The 17,500-nt window shown below is 42.8% G+C and overlaps 2 protein-coding genes across 6 annotated transcripts in view; one reads left to right on the top strand and one right to left on the bottom strand.

Moving 5' to 3' along the window:
* The window catches only part of strn (striatin, calmodulin binding protein), a 49,140-nt gene extending 45,404 nt beyond the window's left edge, over positions 1-3,736 (top strand). For all 4 annotated transcript variants that reach the window (XM_079598185.1, XM_079598183.1, XM_079598184.1 and 1 more), the window contains one exon: positions 895-3,736. In XM_079598185.1, the coding sequence (XP_079454311.1) occupies positions 895-1,064 (170 nt within the window). In that variant the 3' untranslated portion in view covers positions 1,065-3,736. The remainder of the gene's footprint in view (positions 1-894) is intronic.
* A 443-nt stretch (positions 3,737-4,179) lies between these two features.
* Positions 4,180-17,500, bottom strand: part of opn6a (opsin 6, group member a) — a 16,416-nt gene continuing 3,095 nt past the window's right edge. For both annotated transcript variants that reach the window (XM_079598046.1, XM_079598045.1), the window contains 5 exons: positions 15,774-15,979; positions 13,807-13,906; positions 13,617-13,721; positions 6,341-6,564; positions 4,180-6,088 (listed from right to left, as the gene is read on the bottom strand). In XM_079598046.1, the coding sequence (XP_079454172.1) occupies positions 5,594-6,088; positions 6,341-6,564; positions 13,617-13,721; positions 13,807-13,906; positions 15,774-15,979 (1,130 nt within the window). In that variant the 3' untranslated portion in view covers positions 4,180-5,593. The remainder of the gene's footprint in view (positions 6,089-6,340; positions 6,565-13,616; positions 13,722-13,806; positions 13,907-15,773; positions 15,980-17,500) is intronic.

Below are 17,500 nucleotides of genomic sequence, written 5' to 3'. Positions count from 1 at the left end.
CCACTTACTCTGACTTATTATAGAGATTGACCGATTTTACTGATGTTTAAAGTCCCCCTGTGGTGTAAATCCAGCTGTTACTGTAGTTTATGTGTGTATGTGGAGTTATTAATCTGCTTTAACACACACATGTGTAAGTTCATAAGTGGACAGCATTGCTGAGTATTTTCTGCTTAAAACTGCAGTGAACCAAAGACAGTCTCAAACACACGGTGTGAAATCGCTGGTGTTTCTGACGTCACACACTACCTTGACCAATCAGATCAACGTGTGATCGTCCACCAGTGGATCTCTGAGTGAGTGAGTGAGTGGAGGCGGGGCTCATTTGCATATTCATAGAACCGTGCATACTAAATGAGGCAAGGGTGTTGAGTTACAGTCAAGATATTTTAAGACATGAAAAAACATTTAAATATGTGATTTCGGTGATCAGAGACGAGTTTTAAGAGATACGATGATGGACTACAGCGGGACTTTAAACATGAGGAAGTTTCTGGCGTGAGGAACACACTTATGTTCACCGTTCTGTGGTTCTCATGCTTTCCTTTGCCTGACTTCTGGTTTGTTGCCATGGTTTCTCATTAGTTTTCACCTGTTTCCTGTTTCTTTGATTGTTTCTTCAGTTCTACGTTGAAGTTATTAGTATAAATCACGTGTTTATTGAGTACAGCGGGACTTTAAACCGTTTGTTCAGATTACCGCTGTTTTTATAATTGCCAAAAACAAATAAACCAATAAATATGGGTTCAGTATATCGGTTATCGGCACACGAACATGCAAATAATTCGGTATCGGTTAAAAAAAAAAAATTAACATCAGTCAATCTCTCCTTGTGAGCACCGTTATCATTCTGTTTATCAAGCGTGTGTGTGTGTGTGTGTGTGTGTGTCTCAGGTCACGACTGCTCCGTGCGTCTGTGGAACATGGAGAGCAAGACGTGCATCCAGGAGTTCACGGCGCACCGGAAGAAGTTCGACGAGTCGATCCACGACGTGGCGTTCCATCCCACCAAATGCTACATCGGCAGCGCGGGAGCCGACGCCCTCGCCAAAGTCTTCGTATGACCTCTGACCTCCGACCCAAACCGCTTCCACGAACTCGAAGCTGATGATCCGGGCGGGCCTGGTGCTCGAGGGGAAGCACACACACACACACACACACACACACACGAGGAGCGTCTCGGCTCCTCCTCCGTTCAGCCTCACAGGAAGTCACACGCTTCCTAGATTACTTATTTTTATTTCCCTTCGGTTATTTCTCTCCTGACGTGAGCGTGTCACTCTTTCTGATTTCTCTCCTTTTAAACGACGTGCCTTTTGCTTCAAACAGTCTCGAGCGAGTCTCTCTCCGCGGGGGAATACACTTAAACTCAACAAATACGTCAAATCATTGAGAGCGATCTGAACACTGAGCCGCGAGATCTCCCGAGCGCACAGAACATGACCCGCGGCCGTCTGTTCAACACGTGTGTACATAATATAATAACCGCTCGATGTTTAAGAGCTCGCGGCTCAGAACACGACTTCTAAACCAATCAAGACGCTCGTGCGCCGCAGTCACATGACAGACGTGCATTACGATCGTTCCTAATGTCCCGCTGAACGCTGGGCCGCGCTCGTGTTCAGGAGACTCTCTGACTCTGTGGATCCGTCTCGGCGGCTTCTGGAGATTCAACATCACAAGCGCTACGTTGAATTAATAATATTAATATTTCTACGCGTGAACCTGCAGTTTCTCCTGGATTTGATAACTCCGTTTGCCTGTTTATGGACGTCTTATCTGAAAACGGCCCGTCTGTGAAGCCCTCTCCGGTCAGATCTCTAACGCTGATCGCTTGATTAGAGTTTATGAATATTTGTGATTATGCGGACAAAGTCTTATAATAGTTTGAATGTGTTGCAGTTTTTGACAAGCTGTACTCAGAGTACAACGATTCGGAGTCTATATTTGTCTGGAATCTGTGATGTTTATTTATTTTTTGCCTTTTTCATCTTTGTGTTTGCCAAATGAATGGCGTGTCCGGCCGCGTGGCGCCGGCGCTCGTCTCGCTGCACGGGTGGCGGTTCTGTGTTTGATATGATGAACAGAGATTAGTGTTTTATCATGTGTGACTGGTGACCGGGTGCACTAGCCCACGCTCTGCAGGGGGAGCTTTTCTTCTGAGACTCTTCTGCTTTATTGGTCTGTGATTACTTGAACTCTAGACGTGCGTGTGCAGGTCTGCGTGTTTTTAACTGCTAGGATAGAGATGTTCTGCTTTTATGGGGATCGTTTGCCTTGATGACACGAGCACGAAGAGAACTGAGTGTTTGTGTTTCCTTCAGGCGGACGTCTGCTACTCGACCAAATGTTGTTAGAGGACTAGTTCAGCCAAACATGAAATCTGGCAGCGTTTACTCGCCCTCAAACCCGTGCAACTTTCTCTCCCCAAATTTTTTTTCAACATATTTTTTTTCTATGCGAATAATTTCTCGCAATTAAAAATTTAAAACTCAAAATTTACTTTTTTCCTCAGAATTAAAAAAAAAAAAAAAGGAATTATGAGGAAAATACTAAAGGGTTTTAATGTCTGAATTGCGATATATACACTTAAAATTCTGATCGGAAAAATGTCAAAATTGTGAGATTATTACTCGCTATTAAAAATGGTAATTATGACTTTTAATACTAGTTTTGACTTCGCATATTCTTCGAATTGTGAGATACTCGCAATATTATTTTTTAAGTAATTGCAACTTTTTGTCTCAGTTCTGACATTTTTTCTGAATTTTGAGTTTATCTCTCAATTCTGCGAAGAAAAAAAATCAATTGCGAATTATTTCTTGCAATTCCAAATTTAAAACAAATTAATAAAGTTTTTTCTCAGAATTGTAGAACAAACTAGGATAAAAAAAATTATAGGTTTATAAAGTCTAAATTGTGAGATATTGGCAATTCCTGCGATTAAAACTGATAATTTAATGCGCGGCTCATCGTACGGAGTTGACTGCAGAATCTCCGACACGATTGGAACACGAGGGTGATTAAATAGGTATTTTTTCATTTTTGGATTCTTCTCCTTTAAATCTGAGGCTTGCCGTTGAGCTCGCGCACAGAGCGCGCGCTGGTTTGGGACGCTGAAAGGGAACCGCGTGCGTGTTTTCGTAATAGTAAATATATTTTCTGATTTCGTTAATTTTTGGTGCGTATTAATTTTAGATATATAAGAAAGAATCTCAATATGTATAGTTTTAAAGTATTGATCAACAATCTATTTATGAACCAGAATACAGTGTATATTAACCTGCGAAGCTAACAGTGAAGAGTAACAGATAACTGTGCTAGAGAGAGTAGTTCGCGCCACCTGCTGGTCAGAGATGGGAACTGTACAGCGGACTCGGCTACTGAACATACTAAAGTGCTAAACGGAGATTTAATGACCGGTTACTGATCGGTCGACGCGCTTCAAACATTAGAGTTGAGATGGAGAATTTGAAGGGAGCTTGATTGGACGATCGGGCTGTGACGTCATCGACGAGACGTGTTCCGGTTCCGCCTGTATAGAGCTGTCACTGAACTTTTACCCTTTTGGTTGTATAGAGAGAGAGTGGAAAGATTGTTAATAAATGCTATACTCCTCTTGTACATATTTTATTATTGATATTACAGTTTATTCTTGATTTCTTGTTGTATTCTTTTTTTTTTCCCTCGGATGGACATTTATCAATATAATACAATAATAAAAGAATATGTTGTATTTCACGTGTGTTTTGTATTTGTGATTCATATGCAGTGACTTCCATTAACTGAGTTTGTGGTGGATACACTTTTTTTTCTTAAGCTCAAAAATATAATTATTTCATGAAGAATTGAATAATCAGGGAGTCTGGGACATTAAGCCACATGTCATGTGTCAAAGAGGCTGATGCAGTAAGTCACTGCGGCCACCAGAGGGCGCTGCAGGATTGATTTTTTTTTTAGTAGAATGAAATTCATTATATATATATTTTTATTATTATTATTATTTTCAATACTGCCACTGTTTTTTGAAAGAAATTAATACTTTTATTCTGTAAAGATGCATTAAAATGATCAAAAGTGTAAAGATATTTATAATGTAACAAAAGATTCCATTTAAAATCGATGCTCTTCGTGCATCACGATTTCCATATATAAATATGAAGCAGCAGAACAGTTTTCAGCTTTGATCACTGGAATGTTTATTTTTGATATGAACGACTATAATCTCACGTGTAACTGAAAAGCGAATGGCAGAAATGCAAGAACAAAAATCAACTTTTCTTCATGGTGTTTCCATTAGAGGCACGAGTGCGAAGACGTCACGCGTCATTACGAGCTGAAATATCCCTTGTGTTTCTGAAAGAGTGAACTCATGAGTCACAGCGGCTGAAGGTCATCTCGCAGTGAGTGTAGTGGAGAGCAGAACACATCCCGTTAATGACACCAGAATAAACCAGTCCTGCTCCCCGATATCTACATTACCAGCCCGTGTTCTGCTGGATGCACTGCGTCTGACTGAAGAGCTCTGGCTCCGCTTTGTGTTTAGTGCATTAAGTATGACTGTCTCATTAGAAATGTATTTTTATTCTGATGACGTCAATAACTGATTAGCCTAATTAACTGCAAGCATAAAAGACTGCACATTTAATAGTAGGTGTTTTTCACCTGGGTAAGTGCCTACTCAAGAGTATGCGGGTCTCTGAAAACAACAATAACTGGAATGTCATCATTATGATTATTATTCCACTGTAAAACTGATCCTCAGACGAACCGGAAGTCCTCCAGACATGAAACTGTGGAGACGAATGCCCTGACTCCTGTTCTCTCTGTGAAGCGGCTCTGAAACTCTTGTATTGTAAAGCGCTGTATAATAAAGCTGACTTGAAGGTAATACCACGAAACTCCCGTAGACAGAACGGAAACTCCTAGACCGTTTGTCAGACTGGTGTGTGAAGATGCTTAATGATGTTAGTGTGCCTTACTTTAGTGAAGTTTACTAGTAAACACTTGAAATGAACGAGTCAGTGAGTGGTCCTCTGCTGCCATCTACTGGTTATAATGTTCATTTAGTCATTCTCACTAACACAGTCCTGTTTACAGGTTTTGCTTTTGCTTTCATTTTTATACATTATAAAATCACTATTATAACAATCACATTTTGTCGAAGTGTATATCACTTTTTTCCCTAAGGTATCAGTTTTGACAATTGTGCCACATTATGATCGATGTAAAACCTGAAAAAGGTGTTATGCACAGAAAAAAACGTGGAATGTCATCATCATGTTTGATGTTTGGAATTTAATCTTGTCTTGTGATGAAGTTCATGTAAACACACACCTGTCTTTAATAATGCTGGTGTGCACAGGTGTGAAAAAAAACACAATATTTCACATTTACATCCATCATTTACAAAAATAGCTTTTCATGCCGCTTACATCATTAGCATGAAACTCGTCACTCACATATCATTGATTAGTATTTTGTCTCTCCGTTTCCTTTGATGCTGTTATGAATGTAAAGATAATAGTTGAACACATTGTGTATGTTGTTGTTGTTCTGTTATGCAATAAAAATCTCCACGCTCGCTCCTGATCTACAGTCTAGCGCACTCGAACTCGGGCGTGTCTGACGGCTCGGGCACGTTGATGGCGTACACCTGTGTCCTGGCAGGGGGCGGAGTCTCGGGACGACTGCCCACCCCTGAGTCCGGGCTGGGGGCGGGGTTTGCCGGCGCTCGCTCCTTCTTCTCGATCTTCAGCAGGTCGCGGTTCTCCTCGGGTCTCCTCGAGCGCGGCCGCGGGGCTCCGGGCGACGCCCCGTCCGCCTTCCCCTTGATCTTCTTGAAGCGTTTGAGTTTGACCGTGTCTTTGCCGTCGCCGCTGCACGGCAGCAACACGCTCACGTCTTTGCGGAACTTGGAGCTCAGGCCGAAGTAGATGAGCGGGTTGTAGAAGCTGGCGGACTTGGCGAAGAGGCGTGTGAAGATGCTGGTGAGATTGGGCACGTGGAAGCCCCACGCGGACCACATGGACACCACGGCGTACGGAGACCAGGCCAGGATGAACGCCGTGCAGATCACAATGGACACCTGAGGACCAATCAGAAGAGAACGCCATGATAATTACATAATTAGGGGTTCAAGTGCTATTGTTATTGTTAAGATTATTATTCCGCTGTAAAACTGATCATCCAGTAAGGCCTGGAGACATGAAACTGGTAGGTCACATCGTAGACTGGATATTTGGTCATATTCACACACTGCTTGTTCATTGGCCAGAGGAGAACTGAGCGACTGAGTCTGGCAGAACTGAGCTGAGCTGGACGATGAACACACACTCACAATAGTGACGTCCCTCTCGATCTTGCGCTGTCTGTCGGTCAGGTCGCCCTCCGCTGACATGGCATTGCCTCGCTTCACCGTGTTGATGATGGACACGTAGGAGAACAGCATGATCAGCACGGGGATGAAGAAGCAGAAGATGAGGATGGAGATGATGTAGGACTTGTGGATGGTGGAATAATTCGCTTTGACCCAATCGATCTCACAGGTGCCGTATCCCCGATCTGTCAAACACAGAGAAACAGTGAGTGAGTGAGTGAGTGAGTGAGTCAGTGAGTGAGTGAGTCAGTGAGTGAGTCAGTGAATGAGTGAGTCAGTCAGTGAGTGAGTCAGTCAGTGAGTTAGTCAGTGAGTGAGTGAGTGAGTCAGTGAGTGAGTCAGTGAGTGAGTCAGTGAGTCAGTGAGTGAGTCAGTGAGTGAGTCAGTGAGTGAGTGTCACGGCTGTACTTTGTATTGTCCTTTCTGCCGCGCGTGTGTGTGTGTGTGTGTGTGTGTGTGTGTGTGTGTGTGTATGCGCGTGTTTGTGCTTTCCCCCTACAGGCGCGCTGCGGAGCTGAGCGGTAATCAGGTGGATTGAGTGCACCGGTGCACAGGTGTGCCTATCAATAAAAGCTTCCTGTTTGGCGTCCTCTGGGAGCGTTCCTTCTTGTCACACCGATCCCTGGCCAGGACCGACGTGTTGATCTGCGTTGCGGCGTAATTGTAGAGTTTGGAGATAGACTTTGTTGTGAGAAATGTGCCAATAAAGAGAGTATTGTAACCGCCGAAAATCGCTTCCTCCTCCTTCATTGTTGCTCCCTAGTAAGGGCGTAACAATTGGGGGCTCGTCGAACTAGATTTGTCTTTGAATTCGCGCAAATGATTTAAAAAAAAAAAAAAAAAAAAAAAAAAAAAAATGCGTTGAAGGAGGATAAGTGGAATGGAGTACGTTTGTATATTTTCCGCTTATTTGTAAATTGGTATAGTTTGGAACGCTCCATTAATATAGGCTCGGTAATATTAATGTGTTGAGAGTATTTGAAGAACAAACCTTCCGGGTAGGATTAGTACGTGTCTTTGGACACGTAGATTTTTTTTATTTTTGTTTGTTATTTTTGGTTGACTCGGGACTTAGAGCAGTTGTCTCGGGGGCACATCCGAGGTTTGGGGGGCGACTCGGCAATTGGTCGTTTTCCCAAACTTGCGGGATTTGGTGCGTAAATACCCGGTCTTGGGTCGACTGAAGACTAGGGTCAAGCTAATTTAAGTGGATGGTTTAGTTCTTCAAATAAATCCGGATTTCTTATTGGAAAAAGAAAACACAACTTTTTGTGAGTAGCCTAATATTTGCTGAGCGTGTGGTTACTGGTAATTATGGCGACCGATGTTATTGAAACATTTGCTCAGAATCCGTCTGAGGAATTGTTAGCTGGAATGACCAAAGAGCAATTGTTGGAATTAGCTGCGCATTATAAAATCGAGCTAACGTATAATGATAAAAGGTCAAAAGACGGAATTAAGCTAGTCCTTGAAACTGCGCTGTGTGATCTGAAAATTTTGAAAGGAAAATCTAAATTGCCTGATTCAGCCGCGTTGCCTGCCTTAGGTGCGCCTATTCCAACCCTTCCGTTTTCTGCTTTAAGCACTCTTTCATTTGAGCAGCAGAAAGAGTTGTTGCTGATACAGCGTGATACGGAGTGTGAGAAGCGTCGCTTGGAATGGGACAAGGTACAAATGGAGCTACAGTTGGAGGAAAGCCGGCAACAGTTAGAGCAACAGCGTTTAGATCTTGAAAGGCGTCGACTAGATCTGCAGGAAGAAGGTAAGCCGATGGGGGAAGATTTTGATATTGATTCGAAGAAACTGAGTGTGGCTCATAATTTACGTTTGGTACCGCCGTTTAATGAGGCTGAGGTGGAGATTTTTTTTCTCTTATTTGAGCGAGTCGCAGTGGCGTATAAGTGGGGTGATGTTGAGCGCGCTATGTTGCTTCAGTGCGTTCTAACAGGTAAAGCCCAGCAAGCCTATTCTACGCTATCGGATGCTGACAGCCAGAATTACGAAGCCATTAAGGCGGCGGTGTTGAAGATTAATGAGCGTGTTCCAGAGAGCTATCGGCAGCAGTTTCGTACATTACAGCGAAAGTTGAATCAAACAAATGTTGAATTCGTAAGAGAATTGACTGTGCAGTTTGATCGTTGGTGTACAGCGGCAGATATTTCAACAATGGATAAATTGAGAGAGTTAATTCTCTTTGAACAATATAGGAATACACTTCCTGAGATTATTGCTACTTATGTTGCAGAGCGTCAGGTTAAAACTGTTTCAGAAGCTGCACTGCTGGTGGATGATTGGGAACTTATTCATAAACCGCGGGCCGAAAGGTTCAGTGAACGCCAAGTTCATACACGGCTGAATTTTCCCGTTGTCCCTATGGGACCAGTCAGGCGTTTTGTGAAAAAACAAGTGACTATGATAGCTGTAACTATTGTCTGGGAAAAGGACATTGGAAGTCGAATTGTCCAGTACTTAAGTCAAAGACTTCAAGTGCAAAGTTTGCTAGACACGCCCATTTTGTGAAACCTGCTGTCCTGGCTGCGTCGGTTCCTGTATTAAATCAGACGGGTTTTTTAAAAGGAATGCCGGAGGTAGTGCCCAAGAATGTAGAGAATCACCAGCAGTTATTTAAACCGTTCATTAGTAATGGTTTTGTGTCGCTACCAGGTGGTGTTGACAAAGTGGCAGTGAAAATTCTTCGGGACACAGGGTCATCTGAGTCGTTTATTTTGGAGTCCGTGTTGCCCTTCTCAACTGAGTCGCACACTGGTAGCTCGCTTTTGATTCGCGGAATTGGGCTTAATACATTATCCGTACCCCTGCATAAAGTTAATCTGACCTGTGATCTAGTGCATGGGGTGGTGGATCTTGGTATACGTCCTATTTTACCTGTTGACGGCGTCTCACTGATCCTGGGAAATAACTTAGCAGGTGGACGCGTTTGGGTTAATGAATCGCCCTCTCTGGTTGTGACCGATGCACCGTCCTGTACTGATGGTTTGGATGAGAGTGCGCAACAGTATCCGAAAGTGTTCGTTGCGTGTGCAGTGACTCGTTCTGCTGCTCAGCCTAGGGTTGATGAGAAAGTAAGTGAAACTGAATCGTCTTTCGTTTTGGGTGATTATCCCATTGTGGTTTCTCGGGAGGATTTGTCAACTGAGCAGCAGAATGATGGAACATTAAAACCACAATTTGAACAGGTTGTTGACAGCAGTGAAATTCGTGACCGAGCTCAAGGCTATTTTATTGAACAAAGTGTTTTACTGAGAAAGTGGTCCCCGCATGCTGTTGATGGTATGGGAGATTCTGTTATTCAGGTCGTAATACCAGTAAAGTTTCGCTCGTTAGTGTTGAAATTAGCACACGACCAACTCGCCGGTCATGCAGGTGTTCAGAAAACGTATGACAGAATTCTTCGTTACTTCTACTGGCCCCGTATTAAAAAGGACGTCGCCAGTTTTATTAAGACCTGTCATACATGTCAGATTACCGGTAAACCGAACCAGTCATTAAAACCAGCTCCTCTGCGTCCAATTCCGGCTGTATGTCAACCGTTCGAACACCTTATCATTGATTGCGTTGGCCCTCTTCCTCGCTCGAAAGGTGGAAGTGAGTTCCTGTTGACAGTGATGTGTCAAGTTACGCGTTATCCAGCTGCGTACCCATTGCGCTCGATTAATACGAAGTCTATTGTGAAAGCGATGACTCAGTTCGTGTCTATTTTTGGGTTACCGAAAATCATTCAATCGGACCAGGGAAGTAATTTTACGTCGAAATTATTTGCGGAAGTGCTTTGCGAGTTGGGTATTAAACACAATCTGTCAACAGCGTATCACCCCCAGAGTCAAGGGGCACTTGAACGTTTCCATGCTACGTTAAAATCATTATTGAGAGCCTACTGCCTGGAAATGCAGCGGGACTGGGAAGAAGGTCTGCCGTGGTTGATGCTAGCAGCCAGAGAGGTCACGCAGCAGAGTATTGGTTTTAGCCCCAACGAACTGGTTTTTGCGCACAAAGTCCGGGGGTTATTGGCTGTTTTGCGTGATCAATGGGTTGACTCAGAACCGCCTGCAAAATTGTCCGAGTATGTACTGGGTTTCCGTCGTCGGCTCTCATTGGCTGGGGAGTTAGCTGGGAAATGTTTAAGTAAAACTCAGGGGAAAATGAAAAAGTTGTTTGACCGTTACACGGAACATCGGAAGTTTAGCGTTGGAGATCAGGTCATTGCTCTTCTGCCTGTAGTAGATTCCCCGTTCCAAGCTAAATATACTGGGCCGTATGAGGTAATACATTGCGGGGCCATGGATAATTATACACTTCTGACGCCAGACCGAAAAAAGAGGTCCCAGGTGTGTCATGTAAATCTCCTTAAGCCTTATTATCAGCGAAACCGACCGGTCTCAATGGAAGTAGCCCCTGTGGTGCTGGTGGACAGCTCCCCCCAGTCGTGTGTAACACCGGTCATGACGAGCATGCCTATGGACGACTTGGAATCTCCTGATGACAGTGTGTTACTGGGTCGTTTAAATAATTCTGATACTTTGAAAAATTTATCATCTAGTCTTAAACATTTGGAGGCGTCGCAAAGTCAGGAATTGATCCGTTTGCTTGCTGAATTCCCGGAGTTGTTTTCGGATGTTCCAACCCAAACAACAGTGTTGGAACATGATATTGAGGTAGGCGACGCTGCTCCTGTTCGTCAGCGTTTTTACAGGGTTCCGCTGAATAAACGAGAGGTTTTGGAGAAGGAAGTCCAGTATTTACTTGATAACCGGTTAGCAGAGCCCTCATTTTCCAGCTGGTCCTCGCCGTGTTTATTAGTTAAAAAATCTGATGGTACATTCCGTTTTTGTACAGATTATAGAAAGCTAAATTCAGTTACAAGACCAGACTCCTTTCCTCTGCCGAGAATGGAGGACTGTGTCGATCAGGTCGGTGCCGCAAAATTTGTGACAAAATTAGATTTGCTGAAAGGCTATTGGCAGATTCCGCTGACAGAGCGCGCGCGCGAGGTTTCATCGTTTATAACACCAAATGGATTATTTTCTTACCGGGTTATGAGTTTCGGTCTTCGAAACGCACCGGCGACGTTTCAAAGAATGATGAACCGGGTTATCGCGGGTCTAAAAGGCGTGACGGTCTATTTGGATGACACGGTCGTGGTAAGTGATACATGGTCCGAACACCTTAACCGTTTACGCTTGCTTTTGGTCCGTCTCTCTCAAGCAAATCTTACATTGAATCTGGCTAAGTGCGAGTTTGCAGGAGCGACAGTGACGTATCTGGGTAAGGTAGTGGGGCAAGGACGGGTGCGTCCAGTGAGGGAGAAGGTGAGAGCGATAGACGAATATCCTGTTCCTGTTACGAAGAAGGAATTAATGAGCTTTCTGGGTCTGGTGGGTTTCTACCGCTGTTTTTGTAGGAACTTCTCTACGGTCGTTGCCCCTTTAACAGACCTACTGAAAGCTAAAGCCTTGTTTGTTTGGTCTGAGTCGTGTCAGAGAGCCTTTGAGGCAGTGAAAACGTTGCTAACTACGACACCTGTCCTTATGGCACCTCAGCTGGAAAAAACATTTAAAATTCAGGTAGATGCCAGTAAAGAGGGAGCAGGGGCAGTGTTAATTCAAGAGGATGATGCGGGTATTGAGCGGCCGGTTTGTTTTTTTTCGCGGAAGTTCAATAGTCATCAGAGGAACTACTCCACGATTGAAAAGGAGGCGCTTGCGTTGATTTTAGCTCTCCAACATTTTGAAGTGTATGTAGGTGGGAACAGTTCAGCGGTAATAGTTTACAGTGACCATAACCCGCTTACCTTTTTACACTCTCTTAAAAATCCAAATCAACGGCTGATGCGTTGGTGCTTATTCCTTCAGCCCTTTCATTTAGATGTTAGGCATGTGAAGGGCTCGGAAAATGTAGTGGCCGACGCGCTGTCTAGGGCACCATTGTAGAACAGTGTGGTAAGGTGTTGCCGTGGATTAAAGATGAACAGGGTTTGTTCTTCTTTTTAGTACGTTAAATAAATTTGTTGGTAATGTGTATAGGCCTATACTAAAATTGTTTGTTAGTGCGGTTATCAGTGCTTAAGTTTTGTGGACGGAAACTTATTGGTTTCCTTTTCTTAAGGGGGGGTGTGTCACGGCTGTACTTTGTATTGTCCTTTCTGCCGCGCGTGTGTGTGTGTGTGTGTGTGTGTGTGTATGCGCGTGTTTGTGCTTTCCCCCTACAGGCGCGCTGCGGAGCTGAGCGGTAATCAGGTGGATTGAGTGCACCGGTGCACAGGTGTGCCTATCAATAAAAGCTTCCTGTTTGGCGTCCTCTGGGAGCGTTCCTTCTTGTCACACCGATCCCTGGCCAGGACCGACGTGTTGATCTGCGTTGCGGCGTAATTGTAGAGTTTGGAGATAGACTTTGTTGTGAGAAATGTGCCAATAAAGAGAGTATTGTAACCGCCGAAAATCGCTTCCTCCTCCTTCATTGTTGCTCCCTAGTAAGGGCGTAACAGTGAGTGAGTCAGTGAGTGAGTCAGTGAGTGTGTGAGTGAGTGTGTGTGTGAGTGAGTGAGTGAGTCAGTGAGTGAGTGAGTGAGTCAGTGAGTGAGTGAGTGAGTCAGTGAGTCAGTGAGTGAGTGAGTCAGTGAGTGAGTGAGTGAGTCAGTGAGTGAGTCAGTGAGTGAGTGAGTCAGTGAGTGTGTGTGTGAGTGAGTGAGTGAGTCAGTGAGTGAGTGAGTGAGTCAGTGAGTGAGTGAGTGAGTGAGTGAGTGAGTGAGTCAGTGAGTGAGTGAGTGAGTCAGTGAGTGAGTGTGTGAGTGAGTGAGTGAGTCAGTGAGTGAGTGAGTCAGTGAGTGAGTGAGTGAGTCAGTGAGTGAGTGAGTCAGTGAGTGAGTGAGTGAGTGAGTGAGTCAGTGAGTGAGTGAGTGAGTGAGTGAGTCAGTGAGTGAGTGAGTGAGTGAGTCAGTGAGTGAGTGAGTGAGTGAGTCAGTGAGTGAGTGAGTGAGTCAGTGAGTGAGTGAGTGAGTGAGTGAGTGAGTCAGTGAGTGAGTGAGTCAGTGAGTGAGTGAGTCAGTGAGTGAGTGAGTGAGTCAGTGAGTGAGTGAGTCAGTGAGTGAGTCAGTGAGTGAGTGTGTGAGTGAGTCAGTGAGTGAGTGTGTGTGTGTGTGTGTGTGTGTGTGTGTGTGTGTGTGTGTGTGTGTGTGTGTGTGTGTGTGTGTGTGTGTGTCTCCACATGATGTTCTTATGACCTGTGTAGCTTCCCCAGCCCAGGATGGGCGCACCGGACCAGAACAAGGCTCCGATCCAGATGAAGATAACAGACACGACCACAGTGCTGTTGGTTATACAGTGAGCTGTGAACAGACACAACAGCAGCTCAGACAACAGACTCGCTCAGGAAGTGATGTGGAGCTACAGCTGTGATGTAAAAGTCCCTGCCTTTACTCGGGTGGCATCCTTTAATGTATCTGGTGATGCTGATGACGGTGAGTGTGTTGATGCTGCCGAGACCGAACACCAGCGTGAAGAAGCCGTCCACCTGAGAGAGGAGTGAACACAGGGAATCCTGACTTTTAAAACTAGTGTCGTCTGCTAGAGAGAAACAGAGCTGTCAATTCAATCCATTTTTATAAAAATAACTATTGTCAATACGCATCTTCACCTTGTCCTCAGAACAAAATTTCAACATGTAATAACATATTTTTGCAACATCTCTAACAATTAAACACAATACAACTACAGTTTTCTTTTTTCAAGTCTGAATATCCATTTATTTTGGCCTCATAAAAGCATGTGGATGACAGCGTAAAATGATTGGAATTACCTTTGACTGAATTAATGACTGAACAGACACAATTATGAGGCAATCATAACATTAGTTAATGGCATTTTAATGATGTCTCTTTGAAAAGCGAGAATGAATGGCTGTGTTTCTGCTGTGTGTGTGTGTGTGTGTGTGTGTGTGTGTGTGTGTGTGTGTGTGTGTGTGTGTGTGTGTGTGTGTGTGTGTGTGTGTGTGTGTGTGTGTGTGTGTGTGTGTGTGTGTGTGTGTGTGTGTGTGTGTGTGTGTGTGTGTGTGTGTGTGTGGGTGGGTGTGAGACAGAAACTTCTCCAATCACACCTCCACGTCTCAATGAGACCGTCATTCATCGGCTTTCAGTCCAGAAGCCCTTAATGGGTTTAAAAGCACACTCGACACGGACACTGACCAACACGTTTCCACAGGACGGAACCAGAATGATCTCACGTCCATTATTATCATCTGTAAAAACACCATATTTTACAGGGGCCGGTTACATAAACTGCTAAAACTAGTCTTACAAGGTAGTCATTACATTCTTTTCTTTAAGACTGTTCATAACTGTTTTAAGTTAGCTACATAAACCCGTAGATTGGACTGATTTGATACCGAAAAGTAAGACTGATTAGCAACTTGCTTGTTGGTCATATTAGTTCTTAAGACACAATCATAACATTATGGCAGTGTTTATGCAACCGGCCCCAGATCTCAGGTCTTAAGTCTTAACTGCTTGTTTTCTTTCTCATCTTCTGACAAACTGTTCAAAGTTATGAGCAGAAACAGCCATTCTTCAGATCTCATGTGGCCGAGATACAGTCTCTGAACCAATTTTGGGTCGACCTCGTTAAGTTTGTGACAACGTAACTTTTGAACAAAGATGAATGAATAAATTATGTTCAGTTATTTCCTCACGGCTCAGTCCAAAGATCATCTGTGCCAATTTTCGTAAGAATTGGAGATTTGAAGTAGTAGCAAAAAATGTAATACTGTGCTTTTCAAAATGGCCACTACAGTAATGGCCTTAATGTAAGATGACCGTGCTCAGCATGAAGAGAGCAATCAGGTGGACTAAGTTCTACTGACTATAAGTAACTTTGCAGGTACATGTCAACTTATTCTAACCCTACCAGTCTACTAATACTCTACGAATACTCTACTAATACTCTAATGAGAGATAATAGTCATGTAGGTGCAATGTTACTTATAGTAACTAACACTGTGTGCTAACTACACGCGACGCGCGATAAAAAGCCTCTTTTCCGTGTTGATCAGAGTTTTGTCCTAACCAGCCGCGACGGCGACACGGCGATTCTACTTTAGAAACGGTTTCTATTTTTCTGCGACGTCGCGCCGGAACAACAAACGATAATATCAGGCACTGTTTATGTGCTTTATTTAACTGGTGGTGGCGCTGTAGAGTTGGTTCTAGAGACCCCAAAGTTCGACAAATTACTATTCATTACCATCACTACAAATGTGCCAGTTTGACTGTTGTTAATGACGTGTGACGCACACATGGAGTAATAACTTCTGCTGATTAATCTATTAGAGACGCTGCTGTAACGAACACGCCACCTAATGATCTCACTACCCATAATTCCTGTACCTGGCACGTCCACACAGACGTGATGAGGTATCCGTTGTCCTTGAACACGTTGAAGATCTCGAGGATTCCTCGGGAATATCCGAACACAGAGATGCTGGCGTCAGAGACGGCGAGATTCAGCGTCAGGTAATCGGTGGGCTGGAGGAAAGATCTCTGCTTGAAGAGGATGAAGATCACGATACTGTTCCCAAACCACGACAACCAGCCTGAAGCACACACACACACACACACACACACACGTTACTTTGATGATGAGAAAACTTGATTTATCCCCAAGGGGAAATGTAGGCGTTACAGTAGCATAGACAAGACAAAAACAAATATAACACTTAAGAAGACACAATACATTATTGCCACTATATGTATTTCGAAGTAATGTAAGGAAAAAACATAATAACAGCTTTATCATTAAATATAAATGGGAAAAAAAAGAATAATAAATAATTCTAAATATAAGTATATGGGTAAATATACTCTCTTAAAAAATTAAACTTTGTGCAATGATTCTCAAACAAGAATTAATGCATATTATGGGATATTGAAGACCAACTCCATCACACACACACACAAACACACACACACACACACACACACACTACTTTATGCAACGATTCTCAAAAAAGAACTGATGGATTATCGGATCCTAAAGACCAACTCCAGCACACAGTAAGAAACATCACACAGAATGTTACTGTAGTTAGTAATAGTAGTAATAATCAGGTCTAAATCTGATATCGTGACTGTAACGGATGTAATGAATGTAGATCAGAGTTTGTGCTCCAGTGATAAACTCGTCCTGATTAACTCTAATGACCCTGACAGACAGACAGACGGATACAGATTAGCTGCTCTAATCCAGGAGTTCTTCTCTACAGACAGTCTGGAGAAACATTCCCGGGAACAATAACTATAAAACTTCATATGCAACATGCGAATGCAGCGCTTTTCAATCTTTTACACTCACAGAGCCCCAAATATGATCATCCTCATATCAACGACTCTATCCTAACATTTAAAACACACCTATAAACACCCAATATATAATCTGTAATATTAATATTTTGAAAATTAAATGAGTTTATATTAAGTTACATTATTATATATTTTTTACAACTTACTATAGTAATATACTGTTAAATGTACTATTTATTTGTCTGTTTATTAAATTATATTAATTAATTTAAGTTGTATTTATTTATTTGAATCTAATATAATCTATTTAATAGATTATAACTAACTAATAATAACAATTTTACATATACATTTATTTTAATCTAATTTATTTACTTATTTTAATCTTATTGTTTTATTTATTTAATTTGTACTGTTTTTCTCTAGACTGTATGTGCTAGTAATAGACCTAAAAAAAGATAGATGCGGATGAACACTTGATGACTGTGCCTGTATAATATAAATAATACAAAAGCAATAAGACAATGCATTACATAGGCTATACACTGCAAACACATCCATAATAAGCATTGTTGTGCTATTTTCTAGAAAATACTACCAAATGTCATTAAAGTTAACACTTGCTTTCAGAAAATATACCTGTATTTTTTCAGACTTTTGTGAACAAGACGAAAAAAATAATCAGGAAGAACATGATTGTTTGAAACCTTCAAGTGTTTCAAACCCCCTTCGCTGATTAAAGTTCCTGATGAAGTGAGACTGAGGTAAAAATGATGAAGTGAGACTGAGGTAAAAATGATGAAGTGAGACTGAGG

Source organism: Phoxinus phoxinus (genome assembly GCF_949152265.1).
Source record: "Phoxinus phoxinus genome assembly, chromosome: 22".
NCBI lineage: Eukaryota > Metazoa > Chordata > Actinopteri > Cypriniformes > Leuciscidae > Phoxinus > Phoxinus phoxinus.
The sequence above is the reverse complement of the archived record's forward strand: the minus strand, read 5'-3'. Positions and strand labels throughout refer to the sequence as shown.